This window comes from Eptatretus burgeri, chromosome 6, assembly GCF_056783735.1.
Source record: "Eptatretus burgeri isolate ZD-2024b chromosome 6, Ebu_testis_v1, whole genome shotgun sequence".
NCBI lineage: Eukaryota > Metazoa > Chordata > Myxini > Myxiniformes > Myxinidae > Eptatretus > Eptatretus burgeri.
Genome location: NC_140966.1, coordinates 102541025 through 102560404, shown reverse-complemented (window position 1 = coordinate 102560404; position 19380 = coordinate 102541025). Strand labels below are relative to the sequence as shown.

The window sequence follows — 19380 nt, the reverse complement described above, 5'->3', positions numbered from 1 at the left end:
TCTGTTATTATATCAAATCATCTGTTGGAGAAAAGTATAACAAACTGGAACATTATAGTGGAAAAAAAGCTTCACAAGAGTTTGTAAAACAATTAGAAAAGGATTGTATAAGACTCACTAAATTAATGAAAGAAACAAATGAACCGATGAAATTAACCAAAGAAGAAAAATTAGAATTTAGAAAGAACAATATCTGTCATATTTGTGAGGGGGAAATTAAGGAGTCTAAAGTTAGGGATCATTGTCATCTTACTGGTAAATATAGAGGTCCCGCTCATTCCTGTTGTAATCTTAATTATAAATTACCTTCTTTTATTCCAGTCTTTCTTCACAACAGCGCCAACTATGATACACATCTATTTATAAATGAACTTTCAAAAACACCAGGGAATATTTCTGCCATAACAAACACAAGTCAAAAGTATATTTCATTTACAAAAATGATATTCACAAAACCTTTAACTCGTATTAGGTTTCTAGATTCTTACAAGTTTATGGGAACACCAATAGCATACCTCGCATCAAATCTAAGCTCCACGGACTCTTTTCCAAATCTTAATTCATTCTTTCCAAAAGAGGAAATTCTCACTAAAGAGGAAATTCAGATTAAAGAGAGAATTCAAAGTAAAGAGGAAACTCCAATTAATGAGGAAATTAATGAAGAAATTCTAACTGAAGATGAAATTCTAATTATAAAGAAAATTCGAACAATGAATGAAATTCTAACTAAAGAGGAAATTCAGATTAAAGATGAAATTCTGATTAAAGAAGGAATTCTTACGAGAGAGGAAATTCAAACAAGGAATGAAATTCAAAGTAAAGAGAAAATTCTTACAAGTAAGGGAATTTATCCTTATGATTATATCGATTTATTTATGAGATTTAAAGAAACACAACTTCCTTCAAAAGAAAGTTTCTATAATAACCTTTGCACGTACGGGCTCTCGCGTGCCCGTACGTGCAAAAATAAGTAAATAAATAAAAAAACTTTCAAACCGCGTGCCAGAAACAACAACCACACAGGCCGTTCCTTCACTCTGGCATACCCGTACTGCATGGCCGTACATACGTGGCCGCACATGCAAAAAAAAAAAAAACTTTCAAACCGCATGCCAGAAACAACAACCACACAGGCCGTTCCTTCGCTCTCGCATGCCCGTAGGTGCGTGGCCGTACGTGCAAAAAAAAACAAACTTTTAAACCACGTGCCAGAAACAACAAACACACAGGCCGTTCCTTCGCTCTCGCGTGCCCGTACCTACGTGGCCATACGTGGAAAAAAAACTTTCAAACCGTGTCCCAGAAACAACAACCACACAGGCCGTTCTTTCGCTCTCGTGTGCCCGTACGTGCGTGGCCGTGCATGCGTGGCAAAATAATACTTTCAAACCACGTGCCAGAAACAACAACCACACAGGCCGTTCCTTCGCTCTCGCATGGTCGTACGTGCGTAGCCATACGTACAAAAAAAAAACCTTTCAAACAAATACACAGGCCGTTCCTTCGCTCTCGTAAACGACGACTGGATTGGGGCATTGTGTTTTTCTATAAATGCGCATAAGAAATCGAGAAATTATTCGAATACAGTGAGTCATCACTATCCGGAAGTCGGTATGTTGTAACCCGTAATGGGGAACACGCTCTAACTTGGCCATAACTTGGGAACCACTTGTCCGATTAATTTCCAACCTTTTGAAAGGCAAACAAACAGAGATTGCTGGAATTATAGATAGAAGATAGATCCTGTGGGGGCAAAACACCAAGCAACGAGTCCTGTCATTGGTTTGGTAAATAAATGGCTATAACTTGGGAAACACTTGTCCGATTAATATCAAACCTTGAAAAGACATACACAGGTCCCCAGCAATATACCTGGCAAGTTTCAATTAGATCGGACCAGTGGTTGTCGAGAAACAGCGGTCACAGACACACAGACACACACACACACACACACACACACACACACACACACACACACACACACACACACACACACACACACACACACACACACACACACACACACACACACACACACACACACACTGCTGGAATTATAGATAGATTACAAGGATATCTGTAAATAATGGTGAGGTGAATGTGTTTTATGGGATTGAACTGGAGGAATCATGAACAAGGATTCAGGAGGGAACACCAGTGAGGTCAATCCAAAATTTACGTCTTCATCACTGGAGATTATTTCATAGTTTATAGATTGTTAAAATGTTTGTAAAATGTGGTTTCTTACCTGGATGGTTGTTGCACTTGTGGATGGTTGTTGCACTTTGGCGCTTCTTTTTCAAATCGTTTCTCCCTCGGTGTCCTCTGTAACCTGGTTGGATGATGATGATTGCCCCTTCCTTGGCAGGATCCACCAGGAAATTACTCTTCACTCCACTTCTCTCAAGACCATGGGAAGGTCCACACAACATCACAACATGGAGATGTTTTCCTGGTTGATTTCAAACTCATATCACATGATGTGGTGTCACCACCATGACCCAATCAATGTCGAATAACATTCCGCATTCGTCGAATAACTTTCTGCACTCGGCTGAAGTTTTCAAGAGCTGTGTCTCGATCATATTCGGGACTTAAACATGGACTACGAGAGCTCGGACTGCTGGAATGTCCCTGATAGTTCCGAGAACTTGATTGACAGGAATTCACCTGAAAATTAACGATTTTGTTCTCATCGTGGGTTTTCTTCAGATGGTTCCTCGTTCTGTATCCATGAGAGTTTGTCTGCAGAGAAAAGGGCAGATTAAAATGATGGGAGAAGCTTCATTCAACCAATCACATTGGATAAGAATTTGGATTAACATCAGTTAATTGTTAAATTAATGTATTTTGCAGCCATTCATAGCAGAGTTGAAGAATCAGGTGACAGGCATTGCGGATCTATTCCTCACAAATCTAAACTTCATACATGTGATCTGATTACAGGAGTTGTTTTCATTTATAAAAGTTGATCAATGATAAAGAAGAGCACAAACAAAACTAGAAGGGCACTCGCTAGACAGCATACCTCCACCATGTCATGCCTGATCCACGAGAACGTCTCTGGCTCAACACATTTTTCTGACATCATGCTATATGTCATTTTGGCCTAATCTCTCAAGGGTGAAGAAATACATCAAAAATTAAACAATTCTCACATCCAGATCCAGATATGATCTTCACCAAAATCGAATCAACTCGTCGTGGTCACACACCCAACCTGTCCATCAAATTTCGTCTAAGTACATCTACAACTTTTTGAGATTTCATGCACACAGTCAAAAAGGGGTGAAAACATAACCTCCTTCAGCTTTGGTGGCGGAGGTGAATATGGGAAACTGGAACAGCATTCGTACCATAGTTAATTGAACATGTTACTATTAGGGCCAATATACCCGTATCATCCATGCACCCGATTATGTCACATACATTGTCATTATCCGTAACTTTATTGATTATTAGAATATTTAACATTAACCACTTTTGTGCACAATAAGGCTAAATTGCGTCAATGGAGGTGAATATGAAAAACAATTCAAACTACATTGTCCATGTCCAGTCGATCAAATGTATGAAGTTTCATTTTCGATCTGTTACACTGTTATGGAGAAGAAGGTTTTTTTAAAACCTTTTAATTACAATGCAATATGGCCGCCAGACCACGTGACTGATGACGTCATAAATTTACTTCTTCACGTTCATCATCAGGAGGGTCGTAGATCAGATACATGAAGTTTCAGATTTTTCGAATAAGGATTTTGATTCACCAAATGATAGCTGGAATTCCACGTCACCAATGATGTCATTATTATTACCCAAAATACCCCAAGGGATTTTATAACTTTTATATTTTGGTAAATATTGTTGAGGTTTTATAATGGTTAACACAGAGAACACATAACAAGGGGAGCAGAAGACGAGGGGTGGGCAAGAGAATTACAAAACAGTGGGGAACAGAGACATTCGGAGATCTGTGGATGGAGAGAGAAGGGGCGGGGAACATGGGGAGAGATGGGGCGAGGTACATGGGGAGAGAAGGGGCGAGCTACAGGGGGAGAGATGGGGCGAGGTACATGGGGTGAGATGGGGCGAGGTACATGGGGAGAGATGGGGCGAGCTACAGGGGGAGAGATGGGGCGAGGTACATGGGGTGAGAGGGGGCGAGGCACATGGGGAGAGATGGGGCGAGCTACAGGGGGAGAGATGGGGCGAGGTACATGGGGAGAGATGGGGCAGGGTACATGGGGAGAGATGGGGCAAGGTACATGGGGAGAGATGAGGCGAGGTACATGGGGAGAGATGGGGCGAGGTACATGGGGAGAGATGGGGCGGGGAACATGGGGAGAGATGGGGCGGGGAACATGGGGAGAGATGGGGTGCGGTACATGGGGAGAGATGGGGTGTGGTGCATGGGGAGAGATGGGGCGAGGAACATGAGGAGAAATGCGGCGAGGGACATGAGGTGAGATCGGGCGAGGAACAGGGGGAGAGATGCGGCGAGGTACATGAGGAGAGATGGGGCGAGGAACATGGGGAGAGATGCGGCGAGGTACATGGGGAGAGATGGGGCGGGGTACATGGGGAGAGATGGGGCGCGGTGCATGGGGAGAGATGGGGCGAGGAACATAGGGAGAGATGCGGCGAGGAACATGGGGAGAGATGCGGCGAGGAACATGGGGAGAGATGGGGCGAGGAACATGGGGAGAGATAGGGCGAGGTGCATGGGGAGAGATGGGGCGAGGAACATGAGGAGAAATGCGGCGAGGTACATGAGGAGAGATGGGGCGAGGAACATGGGGAGAGATGCGGCGAGGTACATGGGGAGAGATGGGGCGGGGTACATGGGGAGAGATGGGGCGCGGTGCATGGGGAGAGATGGGGCGAGGAACATGGGGAGAGATGCGGCGAGGAACATGGGGAGAGATGCGGCGAGGAACATGGGGAGAGATAGGGCGAGGAACATGGGGAGAGATAGGGCGAGGTACATGGGGAGAGATGGGGCGCGGTGCATGGGGAGAGATGGGGCGAGGTGCATGGGGTCAACAAGATGGTACTACAGGGATTTTCAGGAAGGAAAGCAGGGAATTTGAAAGCAGTGGGTATGGGGTGGGGGTACACAAAAGCGGGGATAGAAAAGATCAAGGTTTTGGATGGGGAATGATATGAGATGAAGGTGAACAGCTGTTTTGAAGACTTGGAGGGAAGAGTGGGATTGAAGAGCGTGCGGGACATTGTTCCAGATGTGGGGAAAAACAGAGGAATGAAAGAATGAAGGTGAGCAGTAATTCTTGATTTTGGCAGCTTCACCAGAATGGGGTTCTTGGTGGACCTTCGACACACTGTGCAAATATAGGGCGGAGTGGGAGGGGGGGAGCAGGACAGGAGAGGAGACGGTAGAAGACAGAAGGACCACTGAACTGCCTGTGGTGAGAGAACGACAGACCCAAAGACCCTAACAGCTTCATCACGGTGGATACCAAAGATCCGAAATGCCTTGGTTTCCACAGCGTGAAGCAGAATGAGCTGTGTGGCAGGAAGACCACCCCAAATGGGAGAGCTGTACTCCATCAAGCTGTGGATGAAAGCTTTGTTTGTGGTCAGCAGCTCAGGTTTGCCAAAGGAGGACTTTGCATGATGGAGGATGCCCAGTCAGTGACTGGCTTTGGAGGCCAGGTTGGAAATGTGGCTTTCCCAGGAAAGATCATGATAGATAGTGAGGCCCAAACGCTTGAATGAAAGGACTTCTTCAAGGGGATAGTTGAGAAAGTAGATGGGTGGGTGTTCCAGACGATCCTTTCGGAGAGACGAAGTGAGAGTGTGAGATTGTCATGAATGAAAGACATGTTCCAAGTGTTTGACCAGCTTGTGATTTTATCCAGATCTGCAGAGAGTGAAGAGGCTGCTGACTTCTGACCAGAGGGATGAGAGAGGCCATGGCAGAGGGTGGATTCATCAGCAAAGAGCTAAAAAGATTTTCCAGTGAATTGGAGAGATCATTGATGAAAACCAGAAAAAGCACAGGGCCCAGAACACTGCCTTGAGGAATTGCAGCCTGGAGAGGAAGAGGACATGAGAGAGAACCATTAAGAGCCATGTATCGACTGCAACAGAAGGGGAAGTCTGTGAGCCTTGAGTGGAGATTGCCTTGGATACCATAAGAGGAGAGTTTGGTGAGCAGTGCAGGATGACAGGCTGTATTGAAAGCTCGTGATATGTCTCTGGAGATGATTCTGATCTCATGTCTGCCATTAAAGGCCCGGTCACACCTTGACGTTTTATCCAGCGATGGCAACGTATTAAAATGTATGTAAAACGCTGGCTTACGTTGAACTTTTGATGTTTTTTTTGAAAGATTCGGACGTATTCATAGCGACTTGGTCTTATGTATAACGCATTGGTAACGGGCACAGAACGTTTCGTTGTGTTATAGATAACTTATACCAACGAATGCTGAACCTGTTGTCGGCCTACACAACCGATGCCCAACGATAGTCTAACTTAGGCATAGCGCGTTGCACGCATCGCCGACGATGTCGTGACGTAGCCTATTAAAAGGCTGACGCACAACGATTCGAATCATAACTGCTGTAGAAATGGAAGTGACAACATCGCGGTCACACCTTGGCGATCTTGCCAGCGTATGCCAACCTAAGAAAAATGTGTCTAAAACGTTGGGGCGCGTCAAATACGGTATGAGTAAGTTTGGTATACGTGAGTAGAACGCTAAAGTACGCTATCATACGTCGTAGTAAGTAGAGTACGTCAAGAAATTTTAAACATGTTCAAAATTTTACGACGTACTCGGCGTATGACACACGTTCCGCATGCGATGGGGATAAGTTTTACACACGATATGTGGACGCTTACACACGTCCACAAAGGCTACTTATAAGCTACTCATAAGTCGAAACACGTCGCGGTGATGTCTTTTTTACGCGAAACTTATTTCTAACTTATGTTTGACATGCTTTGAACCAATTCTTTACGTAGTCCCAACACACATCGACGTATGTAGACGTATTCCAATGACGTCTTCCGGTCGACAAAAAAAATTAATGAACGTGTTTCTAGCTTACAACTGCCATGTAAAGACGTGTTCCCAGCGGATTTGGGAATTGGTATATAAAAATGCTGCTCATAAAAGGGGAACCCAACAGTGTTTTCGAGTTCTTTTTGAGTCGATGTCCATGTCAGCAGTAACAGTATCAGTATCAGTATTAGTATTAGTATTAGTATTAGTAGTAGTTTGTTCATGTTGGCAGTAGTAGGTGAGTGTGAGGGGGAGGGTGTGGGTTTTGATGAATCCTCCTTGCGTCCGCGTGTCCACGGGTAGGAGACATCTTTTCACCATTGTTCAAAGTTCTTCGCGGCTAATTTTTTATGGGGCTTTTTCAACAATGAGCTATAGCTTGTTTTTACGATTTAGGTCTATTCATAACGGGTTGGACAAATGCACAATGAACTAATAAAGTGCATAGAGCGCTTTGATTACTTATAGATACGATATAACAACGAATAATTATCGTGAAGCCGGCGTTCACAAACTATGCCCAACGATAGCCTAACTTATCCATATCGTGCGGCAGTTTATCTTTGCCGGTGATGTAGGGTTTTCTATTCATAGGCTGCCACTCAACGATTTAAATGGCTGCATCTCCACTATTGAAAGTAGACGCTTGCGCTCAACAATTGGATTTTTTTTACACTCAACGACTTTTAAACGGTACCACTCAGCTATTTTCATTGTTTACAATGAACGAATTAAATTGCTGTCACTCGCCTTTGTTTTTTGACGCTGGGGTTTTGAAATATGAAGCGTTTCTTCTGAACGTGTTAAAACGCTCAAACTCGACTATTTTAAATAGACGCTGCCGATGGACAATTGGAATCATCGCCAAGCTAGACATCGAAGTGTGAACATCCTCGTCATGCCGAAGAAAAGTTTGAAGAATGCTGCAAATAAGTGTCCTGGCTGTGGCCGTGGACGCTGACACAAGGACAATCCATTATACCGACGTCTTTCAGCCTATGAGTAACGTCTGTCGATGTGTGGCAACGATCGCGTAACGTGCCAACAACACGTTAATCATAGGTTAGAAATAAGTTTCGGGTACGTTAAACATTACCTCGGCATGTCTCAACTTATGATTAACTTACAAGTAGCATGTGTTGACGTCTGTCAACGATCGCAGACCGTGCATACAACTTGTGGCCAGCGTAGCGGAACATGTGAGTCATACGCCGGCATACGTCATGAAATTTCAAGCATTAAAAAATTTGAGGACAACCAAAAAGTACAACGTTTAAAGCCAGCGTACAACGACGTATGGCAGTGTTTTTCGGCGTGCTCTCAATGTTATCAAAACTTACCCATAACGTATTCAACGTGTGCCAGCGTTTTAGAAAAAAAATTCAAAAATCGGCATACGTTGGCTAAAACGTCAAGGTGTGACCGGGCCTTAAGTTCCTCCATCCATTGTTAGGAAAGCAGAAGCAGCATATCCAGGGTAGCATGACCTGGTCTGAATCCAAATTGATGATCGAAAATCAAGCCATTGGAGAAGAGAAAGGATTTAATGTCGGAAACAATGACGCATTCCATGACCTTGCTGGTGATTGGGAGCAGGCTGATTGATGTGCAGTTGGAGGGATCAGTTTTTGCACCTTTTTATGCAGAGCGGTAATGTTTGCTTATTTCCAAGCAGATGTTAGATGACCTTGAGCAAATGAGAAGGTGAATAGGACAGAGAGAGCGTGAGCAAGAGCAGCAGAGCAGGTTTTTGGGACACATCGGATGATGCTATCCTGACTGTTCACTGGACAGTTCAACACACATACAAACAAGAGGTGTGAGTGGAGGGGAAGCCAAAGTCAGAGGTATCCCTGGGGATGTGGAGGAGTGAGGGCAGTGCATGGAGAGTGAGGAAAAGAGTTTTTGATAAAGAGAGCATCTCCAGCACGAGCGGAACTCGGGTCCATCATACCGGAGGAGGGAGTAACCACAGAGATAAACTACGGGGTCAGAGACATATTGAAGGAAGAAAGTTTCTGTTCAGCAGATTATGTCTGGTTTGTCAGTGGAAACCTGCATGGAGAGATCAGTCAGGTCAGAGCAAAGGCCCTGGATGTTTGAGGTCCACAATGTTAAAGAAGAGGGAGGGGAGGAGGAGGGAGGGAGAGTTGTTCACAGTATGTTGGAGATTGCAGAAGAGCGAGGGGAGAGGGCCGGATGGGGAGGAAGACGAACGGGCTCGGTGTTGATGGGATAATGGAAACAGTGGGAAGTAAAAAGAGAGGGGTCAGAGGGAAGTAGGTGATTGTAGGAGGTGGAAGAATGAGTTGGAGAGAGAGAGTGGGGGAAGGAGGCAGCTTTGTGGATGTGAAGGGGAGGAGAGATAGTTTTGAGAAGGGGGAGTGAGCAGGGAGATTTCAAGGGGAGCGGAAATGGGGAAAATTGGAAGGAGGAGGGTGACAGTGGAGAATTTTGGGAGTAGGGTGAGGGGGGAGCTTTTGAGAAAGGTGAGGGGGGGGGCTGGGGGGGGGGGAGTGAAGTTTGCTTTGAAGAGGAAGGAAGCAGCTGATTTCAGAGGGAAGCTTTTAGAAGGAGGGGAGACGATGAGAGCAGGCGCAGCCGTGGGGGAAGAGGGAGAATGTAGGGGTGGGGAGAGGGGAAGGATGAGACTGGGTATTGGTATGGTAAAGATGGGAGCAGCTGGGGGGGGGAAAAAGATTTGTGGGGGTGGGAAGAGGGGGAGGTATGATGAGAGAAAATAGAGAGCATGTTTGAGATGTTGAGGAGTGTACTGAATGAGAGAGTGAGATGGTTGTTCGGTTGGAAAGGAGCCCACAGATGTTTGAACACAACACAGTTTTGGATACCAGAGGGGGGGGGGACTGTTACTAAAGCAGAAGGCAGTAGAAAGAGAGGACGTGGGATGGGGGACAGGATGGAGGTTGTTTGGAGGGGGTAGATTTAAGGAAGTGGGGTGAATTTGCACTGAAGTTGGAAAAAAAAGATGGAAAACGAACAAGCATTGCAAAATGGGATTTAAAAAATTTGGAGGTTAGAGAAACGTTGAAATATGTTGGAGGATGGATGGAGTGCAGGAGAGGTGAGAGAATGGAGAGGTGCACCAGGGGGAGAGAATGGGAGAAAGTGAGAGAAAGAGGGAGAAAGAGAGAGAGAGAGCGAGAGCGAGAGCGAGAGCGAGAGCGACAGCGAGAGCAAGAGCGAGAGAGAGACATTCATTGAACACGATACCACGCTGTCTTGAGAAACAAGGACACAGGCAGCGTCTTCAAGCAGCAAATTTGATTGGTCCTGATGACACAAAATGATGTAATATTTTATCCAAGTCCTGCCAAATGGAAGAGTTTTGAAAGTACTCAGAAGGCGTTTTGTATTCCTCACATCACCAGAATGTAACTTATTTTGTGTTACAATAACAAGAATATAATTTCATTGAAATAAAAGAAAGATTTTAAAGGTTAAAGAAAAAAATTCCAGAATTTTACCGCCCTTGAGAAGGTGTCTATCACACCTCTCTATTTTACACATTCCATTCGTTATTTGTGTCCTTTATGACGTTCTTAAAAACAGTTTCCTGTTTGGAATGATTTTCGATCTTGTTTGACTGTCAGACAGTCAGAAATAATAAAGAAATGTCACTCCTCTCTGCACATGTGTGATCGAGACAAATTCAGAGCCAAACTACTGTAAACTACAGGTTTGTTTTCCACTTCATGTTCAAAATAAAACATAAAATTTAAATCAAGTTGTTCCTCAATCATAAACTGATGTTTGCAGACAGAAGTAATCCAATTGTTTAAACTTAAGTTCGCTCCACATGTGTGTGGGGTAAATATTGGAAGTGTTGAGTGTAATTTTCGACAAATTTCAAGTATATCTGTAAATAATGGAGATGTGAACGTGTTTTATGGGATTGAACTAGAGGAATCATGAACAATGGAGTCAGGAGGGAACACCAGCAAGGTAAATCCAAAATTTACATCTTCATCACTGGAGATTATTTCAGAGTTTAGAGATTGTTAAAATGTTTGTAAAATGTGGTTTCTTACCTGAATGGTTGTTGCACTTTGGTGCTTCTTTTTCAAGTTTTTTCTAACCAGGTATCCTCTGTACCCTGCTTGGATGATGACGACTGCTTCTTCCGTGGCAGGATCAACCTGGAAATTACTCTTCATCCCACTTCTCTTATGTCCGTGGGAAGACACGACAACATCACAATGTGGAGATGGTTTCTTGATGGATTCCAATCTCGTATCACATGATCCGGTGCCACCATCATGACCCAATCGAGGTCGAATGACTTTCCCCATCTGCACTCGGCGCTGGTCCTCAAGAGCTGAGTCTTGATGATACTTGGGACTTAAACTTGGACTGCGAGAGCTCGGCTTGCTGGAATGTACCTGGTAGCTTCGAGAACCTGATCGAGAGGAATTCACCTGAAAAGTAACGATATTTTTCTCATCGTGGGTTTTCTTCAGATGGTTCCTCGTTCTGTATCCACGGTAGTTTGTCTGCAGAGAAAAGGGCAGATTAAAATGATGGGAGAAGTTTCATTCAACCAATCACATTGGATAAGGATTTGGATTAACATCAGTTAATTGTTAAATTAATATATTTTGCAGCCATTCACAGTAGATAGTTGAAGAATCAGGTGACAGGCATTGTGGATCTATTCCTCACAAATCTAAACTTCATACACGTGAACTCATTACAGGAGTTGTTTTCATTTATAAAAGTTGAGCGATGCTAAAGAAGAGCACAAACAAAACTAGAAGGGCACTTGCTGGACAGCATACGTCCTCCATGTAATGCCTGATCCACGAGAACGTATCTGGCCCAACACATTTTTCTGACATCATGCTATATGTCATTTTGGCCTAATCTCTCAAGGGTGAAGAAATAATTTAATAATTAAATAATTCTCACATCCAGATCCAGATATGATCTTCACCAAAATCGAATCAACTCGTCATGGTCACACATCCAACCTGTCCACCAAATTTCGTTTGAATACAAAACAACTTTTTGACATATCATGCTCTATATCGTTTTGGCCCCGTCCCTCGACGGTGAAAAATCACTTTAAAAATTCTAGAAGTCGGATCCGGATCTGGATCTTCAGCAAAATCTAATGAATTCGGCCTTGTCACACACCCAACGTTCTCATCAAATTTCATCCGGATCCGTCAACAACTTTTTGAGATTTCATGCACACAGACAGAAAGGGGTGAAAATATAACCTCCTTCGGCTTCGGTGGTGGAGGTGAATATGGGAAACTGGAACAGCATTCGTCCCATAGTTAATTGAACACGTTACTATTATGGCCCATATACCCAAATCATCCATGCACCCTATTGTGTCATAAACTGTCATTATCCGAAGCTTTCTTGATTATTGGAATATTTAACATCAACCACTTTTGTGCACAATAAGGCTAAATTGCATCAATGGAGGTGAATATGAAAAACAATTCAAACTACATTGTCCATGTCCAGTCGATCAAATGTATGAAGTTTCACTTTCTATCTGTTGCACTGTTCTGGAGATGAAGATTTTTTTTTAAGTTTAACTTTGCAATGCAATATGGCCGCCAGACCACGTGACTGATGACGTCATAAATTTACTTCTTCACGTTCATCATCAGGAGGGTCGTAGATCAGATACATGAAGTTTCAGATTTTTCAAATAAGGATTTTGATTCACCAAATTATGGCTGGAATTCTGCTTCACCAATGATGTCATTATGATTACCCAAAATACCCCAAGGGATTTTATAACTTATATTTTTGGGAAATATTGTTGAGGTTTTTATAATGGTTAACACAGAGAACACATAACAAGGGGAGCAGGAGACGAGGGGCGGGCGGGAGAATTACAAAACAGTGGGGAACAGAGACATTCGGAGATCTGTGGATGGGAGAGATGGGGCGAGGTACATGGGGAGAGATGGGGCGAGGTACATGGGGAGAGATGGGGCGAGGTCCAAGGGGAGAGATGGGGCGAGGTACATGGGGAGAGATGGGGCGGGGAACATGGGGAGAGATGGGGCGAGGTACATGGGGAGAGATGGGGCGAGGTGCAGGGGGAGAGACGGGGCGGGGAACATGGGGAGAGATTGGGCGAGGAACATGGAGAGAGATGGGGCGAGGAACATGGAGAGAGATGGGGCGGGGAACATGGGGAGAGATTGGGCGAGGGACATGGGGAGAGATGGGGCGAGGAACATGGAAAGAGATGGGGCGAGGAACATGGAGAGAGATGGGGCGGGGAACATGGGGAGAGATGGGGCGGGGTACATGGGGAGAGATGGGGCCAGGTACATGTGGAGAGATGGGGCGGGGAACATGGGGAGAGATGGGGCGCGGTACATGGGGAGGGATGGGGCGCGGTACATGGGGAGGGATGGGGCGCAGTACATGGGGTCAACAAGATGGTACTACAGGGACTTTCAGGAAGGAAATCAGGGAATTTGAAAGCGGTGCGTATGGGGTGGATTAACGGGGGTAGAAAAGATCAAGGTTTTGGATGGGGAATGATATGAGATGGAGGTGAACAGCTGTTTTGAAGACCTGGAGGGAGGAGTGGGATTGAAGAGAGTGTGGGAGATTGTTCCAGAGGTGGGGAAAAAACAAGGAATGAAAGAATGAAGGTGAGCAGTGATTCTTGATTTTGGCAGTTTCACCAGAAGGGGTTTTTTTGGCAGACCTTTAGCACACTGTGGAAATATAGGGGCAACGGGGGGAGGGTAGAGCACAGCCAGAGCAGGGGAGAGGGAGGCAAGACCAGAGAGGAGAGGGTATAAGATAGACATGTTCCAAGTGTTTGACCAGCAAGTGATTGTATCCAGATCTGCAGAGAATGAAGAGGCTGATGTCTGCCGACCAGAGAGATGAGAGACACCATGGCAGAGGGTGTAGTCATCATTAAAGAGATAAAGAGGATTTTCCAGAGAATCGGAGAAATCATTGATGAAAACCAGAAAAAGCACAGGACCCAGAACACCTGGACAGGAAGAGGAGGTGAGAGAGAGAGCCATGAAGAGCCATGCATCGACCGTAACAGAAGAAGAAGCCTGCGAGCCATGAGTGGGGATTGCCTTGGATTCCATAAGAGGAGGGTTCGCTGATCAATGTAGGATGACATGATATGTCGATGGAGATGGCTCTGATCTCATGTCTGCCATTAAGGACCTCCATACATTGTTCGGAAAGGAGAAGCAGCATGTCCAGGCGAGAGTGACGTGGTCTGAATCCAAATTGATGATCAAAAATCAAGCCGTTGGAGAAGAGGAATGATTTAATGTCGGAAACAATGATGCATTCCATGACCTTGCTGATGACTGGGAGCAGGCTGATTGATGTGCAGTTGTTGGGATCAGTTTTTACATCATTTAAAAGAAGGGCGGTGATGTTTGCATTTTTCCAAGCAGATGGGAGATGACCTTCAGAAAATCAGAAGGTGAAAATAACAGAGAGAGGGTGAGCAAGAACAGCAGTGCAGGTTTTTAGGACACATCGGTTAATGCTATCCTGACTGGTTGCAGAATCAGTCATGGTTTGAGGTAAGGGAGGGGATGGAGGGGAAACATACACCAGAATCAGACTTAACCAGATGCCCCAGTATTTGGAGGTTGAGACAGGTTTGAGAGTTCAGACTTCAGGTGAGAAAGATTCCTGGCTCTCCTGAAGGGAGATACACACTTGTTCCAAACTTTGTGGAAGGAACTGAGATTGCCTTTAGTTGGATTTGCTTTTCATAAAGCGAAGGCAAGTTGTTTCAGGACAACAGCCTCGCCACAAGCTTCAATGTACCATGGGCGGGATGAAGGGTAGGACAACTGAAGACGAGATGGGATAAATCTGTGCATGAGAGAGAGAGACAGAGAGAGAGAGAGAGAGAGAGAGAGAGAGAGAGAGAGAGAGAGAGAGAGAGAGAGAGAGAGAGAGAGAGAGAGAGAGAGAGAGAGAGAGAGAGAGAGAGAGCAAGTTTCTTTGAAAGAATTCCCAGGATGAGTTGATGTCGGAGATAGTAGAAATTGGAGAGCAGTCTCGAAGTTTGATGGCTGCTTGAAGTCTCTGCCAGTCGGCTTGAGTGAAATTCCAGACTCGTCGTTGCTAAGATGGTTCTCCAAGAACAACCAGAGATAAACACTTTAACAAGCAGATGGTCATATGAACCGATTGGATCAGCAGAAGAACAGCAGACATTACAGGTGAAATTGATCAAAATCAAATCCAGGAAAGATGGAGTGCTGTTGGCTGAGATCTTGGTCGGGAAGTTTACAGAATGATTCAGTCCCAATGAGTCACAGAAGTCCTTTGCTGAAGTGTCATGTCAGGCTCGAGACATACCCACACCCAGCCAACTGGCATGATGACAATTGACATCACCACATATGAGGAAGAGAGAGTTTGGATGAATGGATAGAAGTTGGTCCATGTTTTCAGCGAGCGAGATGTAAATGGAGGAAGTGACCTCACTGCTTGGTGGACAGTACAACACACTTTCAACAAGAGGTGTGATCGGAGGGGAAACCGTAGCCAGAGGTATTCCTGGGGGTATGGACGAGTGAGGGCAGTGCATGGAAAGTGAGGAATAGAGTTTCTCATAAAGAGTGCAACTCCTCCACCAGGGCGAGGCTCGGGTCTATCACACCGGAGGATGGAGTAACAAGGGAGAGAAATTAAGGAGTCAGAGACATATTGAAGGAGGAAAGTTTCTGTTCAACAGATTATGTCTGGTATGTAAGTGGGAACCTGCATGGAGAGATCAGTCAGGTTAGACTCGTTAGAGCAAAGGCCCTGGATGTTTGAGGTCCACGATGTTAAGGAAGAGTAAAGGGACGAGGCTTTGGATGCGGGAGAGGGGAGGTGGGGGGGGGGGGGTAGGGAGAGTTGTTGACAGTGTGTTAGAGATTGCAGAAGAGCTGCAGGAGAGTGCCGGAAGGGGAGGTGGACGAATGGCTCGGTGGTGATGGGATGAGGCACAGTGGGAAGTAACAAGAGAGGGGGGCAGATGGAAGTCGGCGATTGGAGGAGGTGGAGGAATGAATTGGAAGAGAGAGAGTGTGGGGGAAGGAGGCAGCTTTGTGGATGTGAGGGGGGCAATTTTGAGAAGGGGGAGTGTGCAGGAAGATTTGAAGGGGACAGGCAAGGGGTGAAATTGGACGGAGGAGGGGAGAGAGAGAATTTAGGGAGAAGGGTGAGGGGAGGGAGGGAAGTGAAGTTTGCTTTGAAGAGGGAGGAAGCAGCTGATTTGAGAGGGAGGGTTGAGAGGGAAGCTTTCAGAGGCAAGGGAGACGATGAGAACAGGCATGGCAATGGGGGAGGAGGGAGAAGGGAGGGGTGCGAAGAGGGTAAGGATGAGACTGCGTATTGGTATGGTCAAGATGGGAGCAGCTCGGTTGGAGGAACAAGATTTGAGGTGTTGGGAAGAGGGGGAGGTACGATGAGAGGAAAGACAGAGCACGTTTGAGATGTTGAGGAGTGTCCTGAATGAGAGTGAGATATTTGTTCAGTTGGAAAGGAAACCAGATATTTGAACACGACATAGTTTTGTATACCAGAGGGGGGGCTGTTCGGAAAGCAGAGGGCAGTGGAGAGGTGCAAAGAGGAGGTATGATGGGGGACAAGATGGGAGGAGTAAGGAGGGTGTGTAAGAGGGGAAGCGTTAGGAGGAGGTAGATTTAAGGAAATTGGGTAAATTTGCACTGAAGTTGGAAAAAAAGAACGATTGATGGAAAACAAACAAGCATTGCAACATGGGTTTTTTAATTTGTAGGTCAGAGATACGTTGAAATAGGTTGGAGGATGGATGGAGTGCAGGAGAGTTGAGAGAATGGAGAGGTCCACCAGGAAGAGAGATAATCTCCAGGAGAGGTGCACCAGGGAGAGAGAGATTCATAGAACACACGATACCACGCTGTCTTGAGAAACAAGGACAGGGGTGGCATAGACAAGCAGCAAATTTCATTGGTCTTGATGACACATCATGATGCAATATTTTGTCCAAGTCCTGATAAAATGGAAGGGTTTTGAAAGTACTCAGAAGGAGTTTTGTGTTCCTCACATAACAAGAATTAAACTATTATTTTGTGTTAAAATAACAAGAATATAATTTCATTTCAATAAAATAAAGATTTTACAGGTTGAAGAAAAATAATTCCAGAAGTTTACCGACGTTGAGAAGGTGTCCATCACACCACCGTATTTCACACGTTACATTAGTTATTTGTGTCTGTTGTTTGTGTCCTTTATGATGTCCTTAAACAGAGTTTCCTGTTTGGAATGATTTTCAATCTTGTTTGACTGCCAGACAGGCAGAAATAATAAAAAAAGTCACTCCTCTCTGCACATGTGTGATCGAGACAAATTCAGAGTCAAACAACTGTAAACTTCAGGGTTGTTTTCCACTTCATGTTCAAAATAAAACATTAAATTTAAATAAAGTTGTTCGTCAATCATAAACTGATGTTTGTGGACAGAAGTAAACCAAGTGTTTTACCCCGCTGTGCGCTGCATGTGGGTGGGCTAAATATTGGAAGTGTTGAATGTAATTTTATGTAAATTACAAGGATATCCATAAATAATGGAGAGGTGAATGTGTTTTATGGGATTTAACTGGAGGAATCATGATCAATGGATTCAGGAGGGAACACCAGTGAGGTCAATCCAAAATTTACATCTTCATCACTGGACATTATTTCAGAGTTGAGAGATTGTTGAAATGTTTTATAAAACGTGGTTTCTTACCTGGATGGTTGTTGCACTTTGGTGCTTCTTTTTCAAGTCGTGTCTAACCAGGTATCCTCTGTAACCTGCTTGGATGACGACAACTGCTTCTTCCTTGGCAGCGTCAACCTGGAAATGACTCTTCGTCCGAATTCTCGCATATCCATGGAAATACCCCGCAACATCACAATGTGGAGATGGTTTTTTGATAGATTTCAATCTCATATCACATGATGCGGTGCCACCATCCTGATGCAAACGAGGTCGAATAACTTTACCCATCTGAACTCGACGCTGGTGTTCAAGCAATGAGTCTTGATCATACTTGGGACTCAAACCTGGACTATGAGAGCTCACTCTGATAAAATGTCCCTGATCGCTCCGCGAACTTGATTGGGAGGATTTCACTTCTTTAGCTTCAGGTTTGTCCTGAAAATTGACAATGTTGTTCACATCATGGCTTTTCTTCAGATGTTTCCTCACTCTGTATCCACGGTAGTTTGTCTGCAGAGAAAATGGCAAATTAAAATGATGGGAGAAGCTTGATTCAACCAGTCACAGTTGTGGACGATTTGGATTAACATCAGTTTGAGATGATCAGTTCATGGTTGAATTTATATATACCGGTGTGTGTGTGTGTGTGTGTGTGTGTGTGTGTGTGTGTGTGTGCGTGTGTGTGTGTGTGTGTGTGTGTGTGTGTGTTTGTGTGTGTGTGTGTGTGCGTGTGTTAGTATTATGAATTTCAGAATCTGGCCTGATGAATGCATCCACACATCCAGGTCCTCAGACAGTTATTTCCTTCAATGCATGTTCAGATTAGCTCCATCCCCATGTCTAATGGGATTTTATAATGTGATGCGTTGAGAAGGGTAAAGAATAGATCCTCTCTCTTTTGGGATGTTTTTTTTTCTTTACGACAGAAACTTTTGCACACATTTCTGTCGCGAGCGCCGGCGCCCACCCTTATTTTTCCTCAGCAATGTTTATGCACATATTTCTTTCGCGAGTGCACGGGTTGTCATGGTAACAGTACGCAAGTGGGGCGGGGTGAGCTTGGGGGGACTCTGCGCACGCCGAGACGGGCCACAGATATAAAGAGAATTGGAGGTCCGTTCTGAGGAGGAGAAGAAAGCGAGAGAGCAAGCGAGCCAAAAAGAAAGCGAGAGTTGAAGCACGCGAGGGAAGAAGCAAGCCAGTGAGGAAGCGTGCAAATGGTGTGCGTGTGGGTGTCTGATCAGTGCCAATGAGACAATTTGTCCTTCCCAGTGTTTGAGCAAGCGAGCGTGTGGTGCGCGTGTGGGTGTGAGCAGCGCCGACAACGAGTGAGGCACGGGTCGGTCACCGACGTGTGAGGCGCTGGTCAGTCACCGGCAGACCGTGTGGTTCACGCACACATTTCAGGACGTTTTCACTTCACGGACAACTACTTTCTTGTGAGCGAGACGACTCTTCTCCCCCCCCCACCCCCCGAATGATCTGCTGGGTGGGTACCCTTGTCTGTGTTTAGCTGTAAGTCAACCCCCGATAAGCATCTGCTCTCTGTCTCTTTCTCGGCATTTTGATTGATTTTGCCTGAGTAATTATTCATTTCGGTTGCTTTGAAATTTATTCATTTATTT

General features: G+C 45.0%; 1 protein-coding gene across 1 annotated transcript in view; it reads right to left on the bottom strand.

Annotated features, from left to right (window-relative positions):
* LOC147025485 (uncharacterized) overlaps positions 1 to 19380 on the bottom strand; it is a 47739-nt gene that overhangs the window by 25698 nt on the left and 2661 nt on the right. Inside the window, exons 2-4 of the mRNA XM_085887086.1 lie at positions 17783 to 18265; positions 11080 to 11541; positions 2249 to 2745 (exon numbers count right to left, since the gene is read on the bottom strand). Of these exons, the coding sequence (XP_085743212.1) occupies positions 2506 to 2745; positions 11080 to 11541; positions 17783 to 18265 (1185 nt within the window). The 3' untranslated portion in view covers positions 2249 to 2505. The remainder of the gene's footprint in view (positions 1 to 2248; positions 2746 to 11079; positions 11542 to 17782; positions 18266 to 19380) is intronic.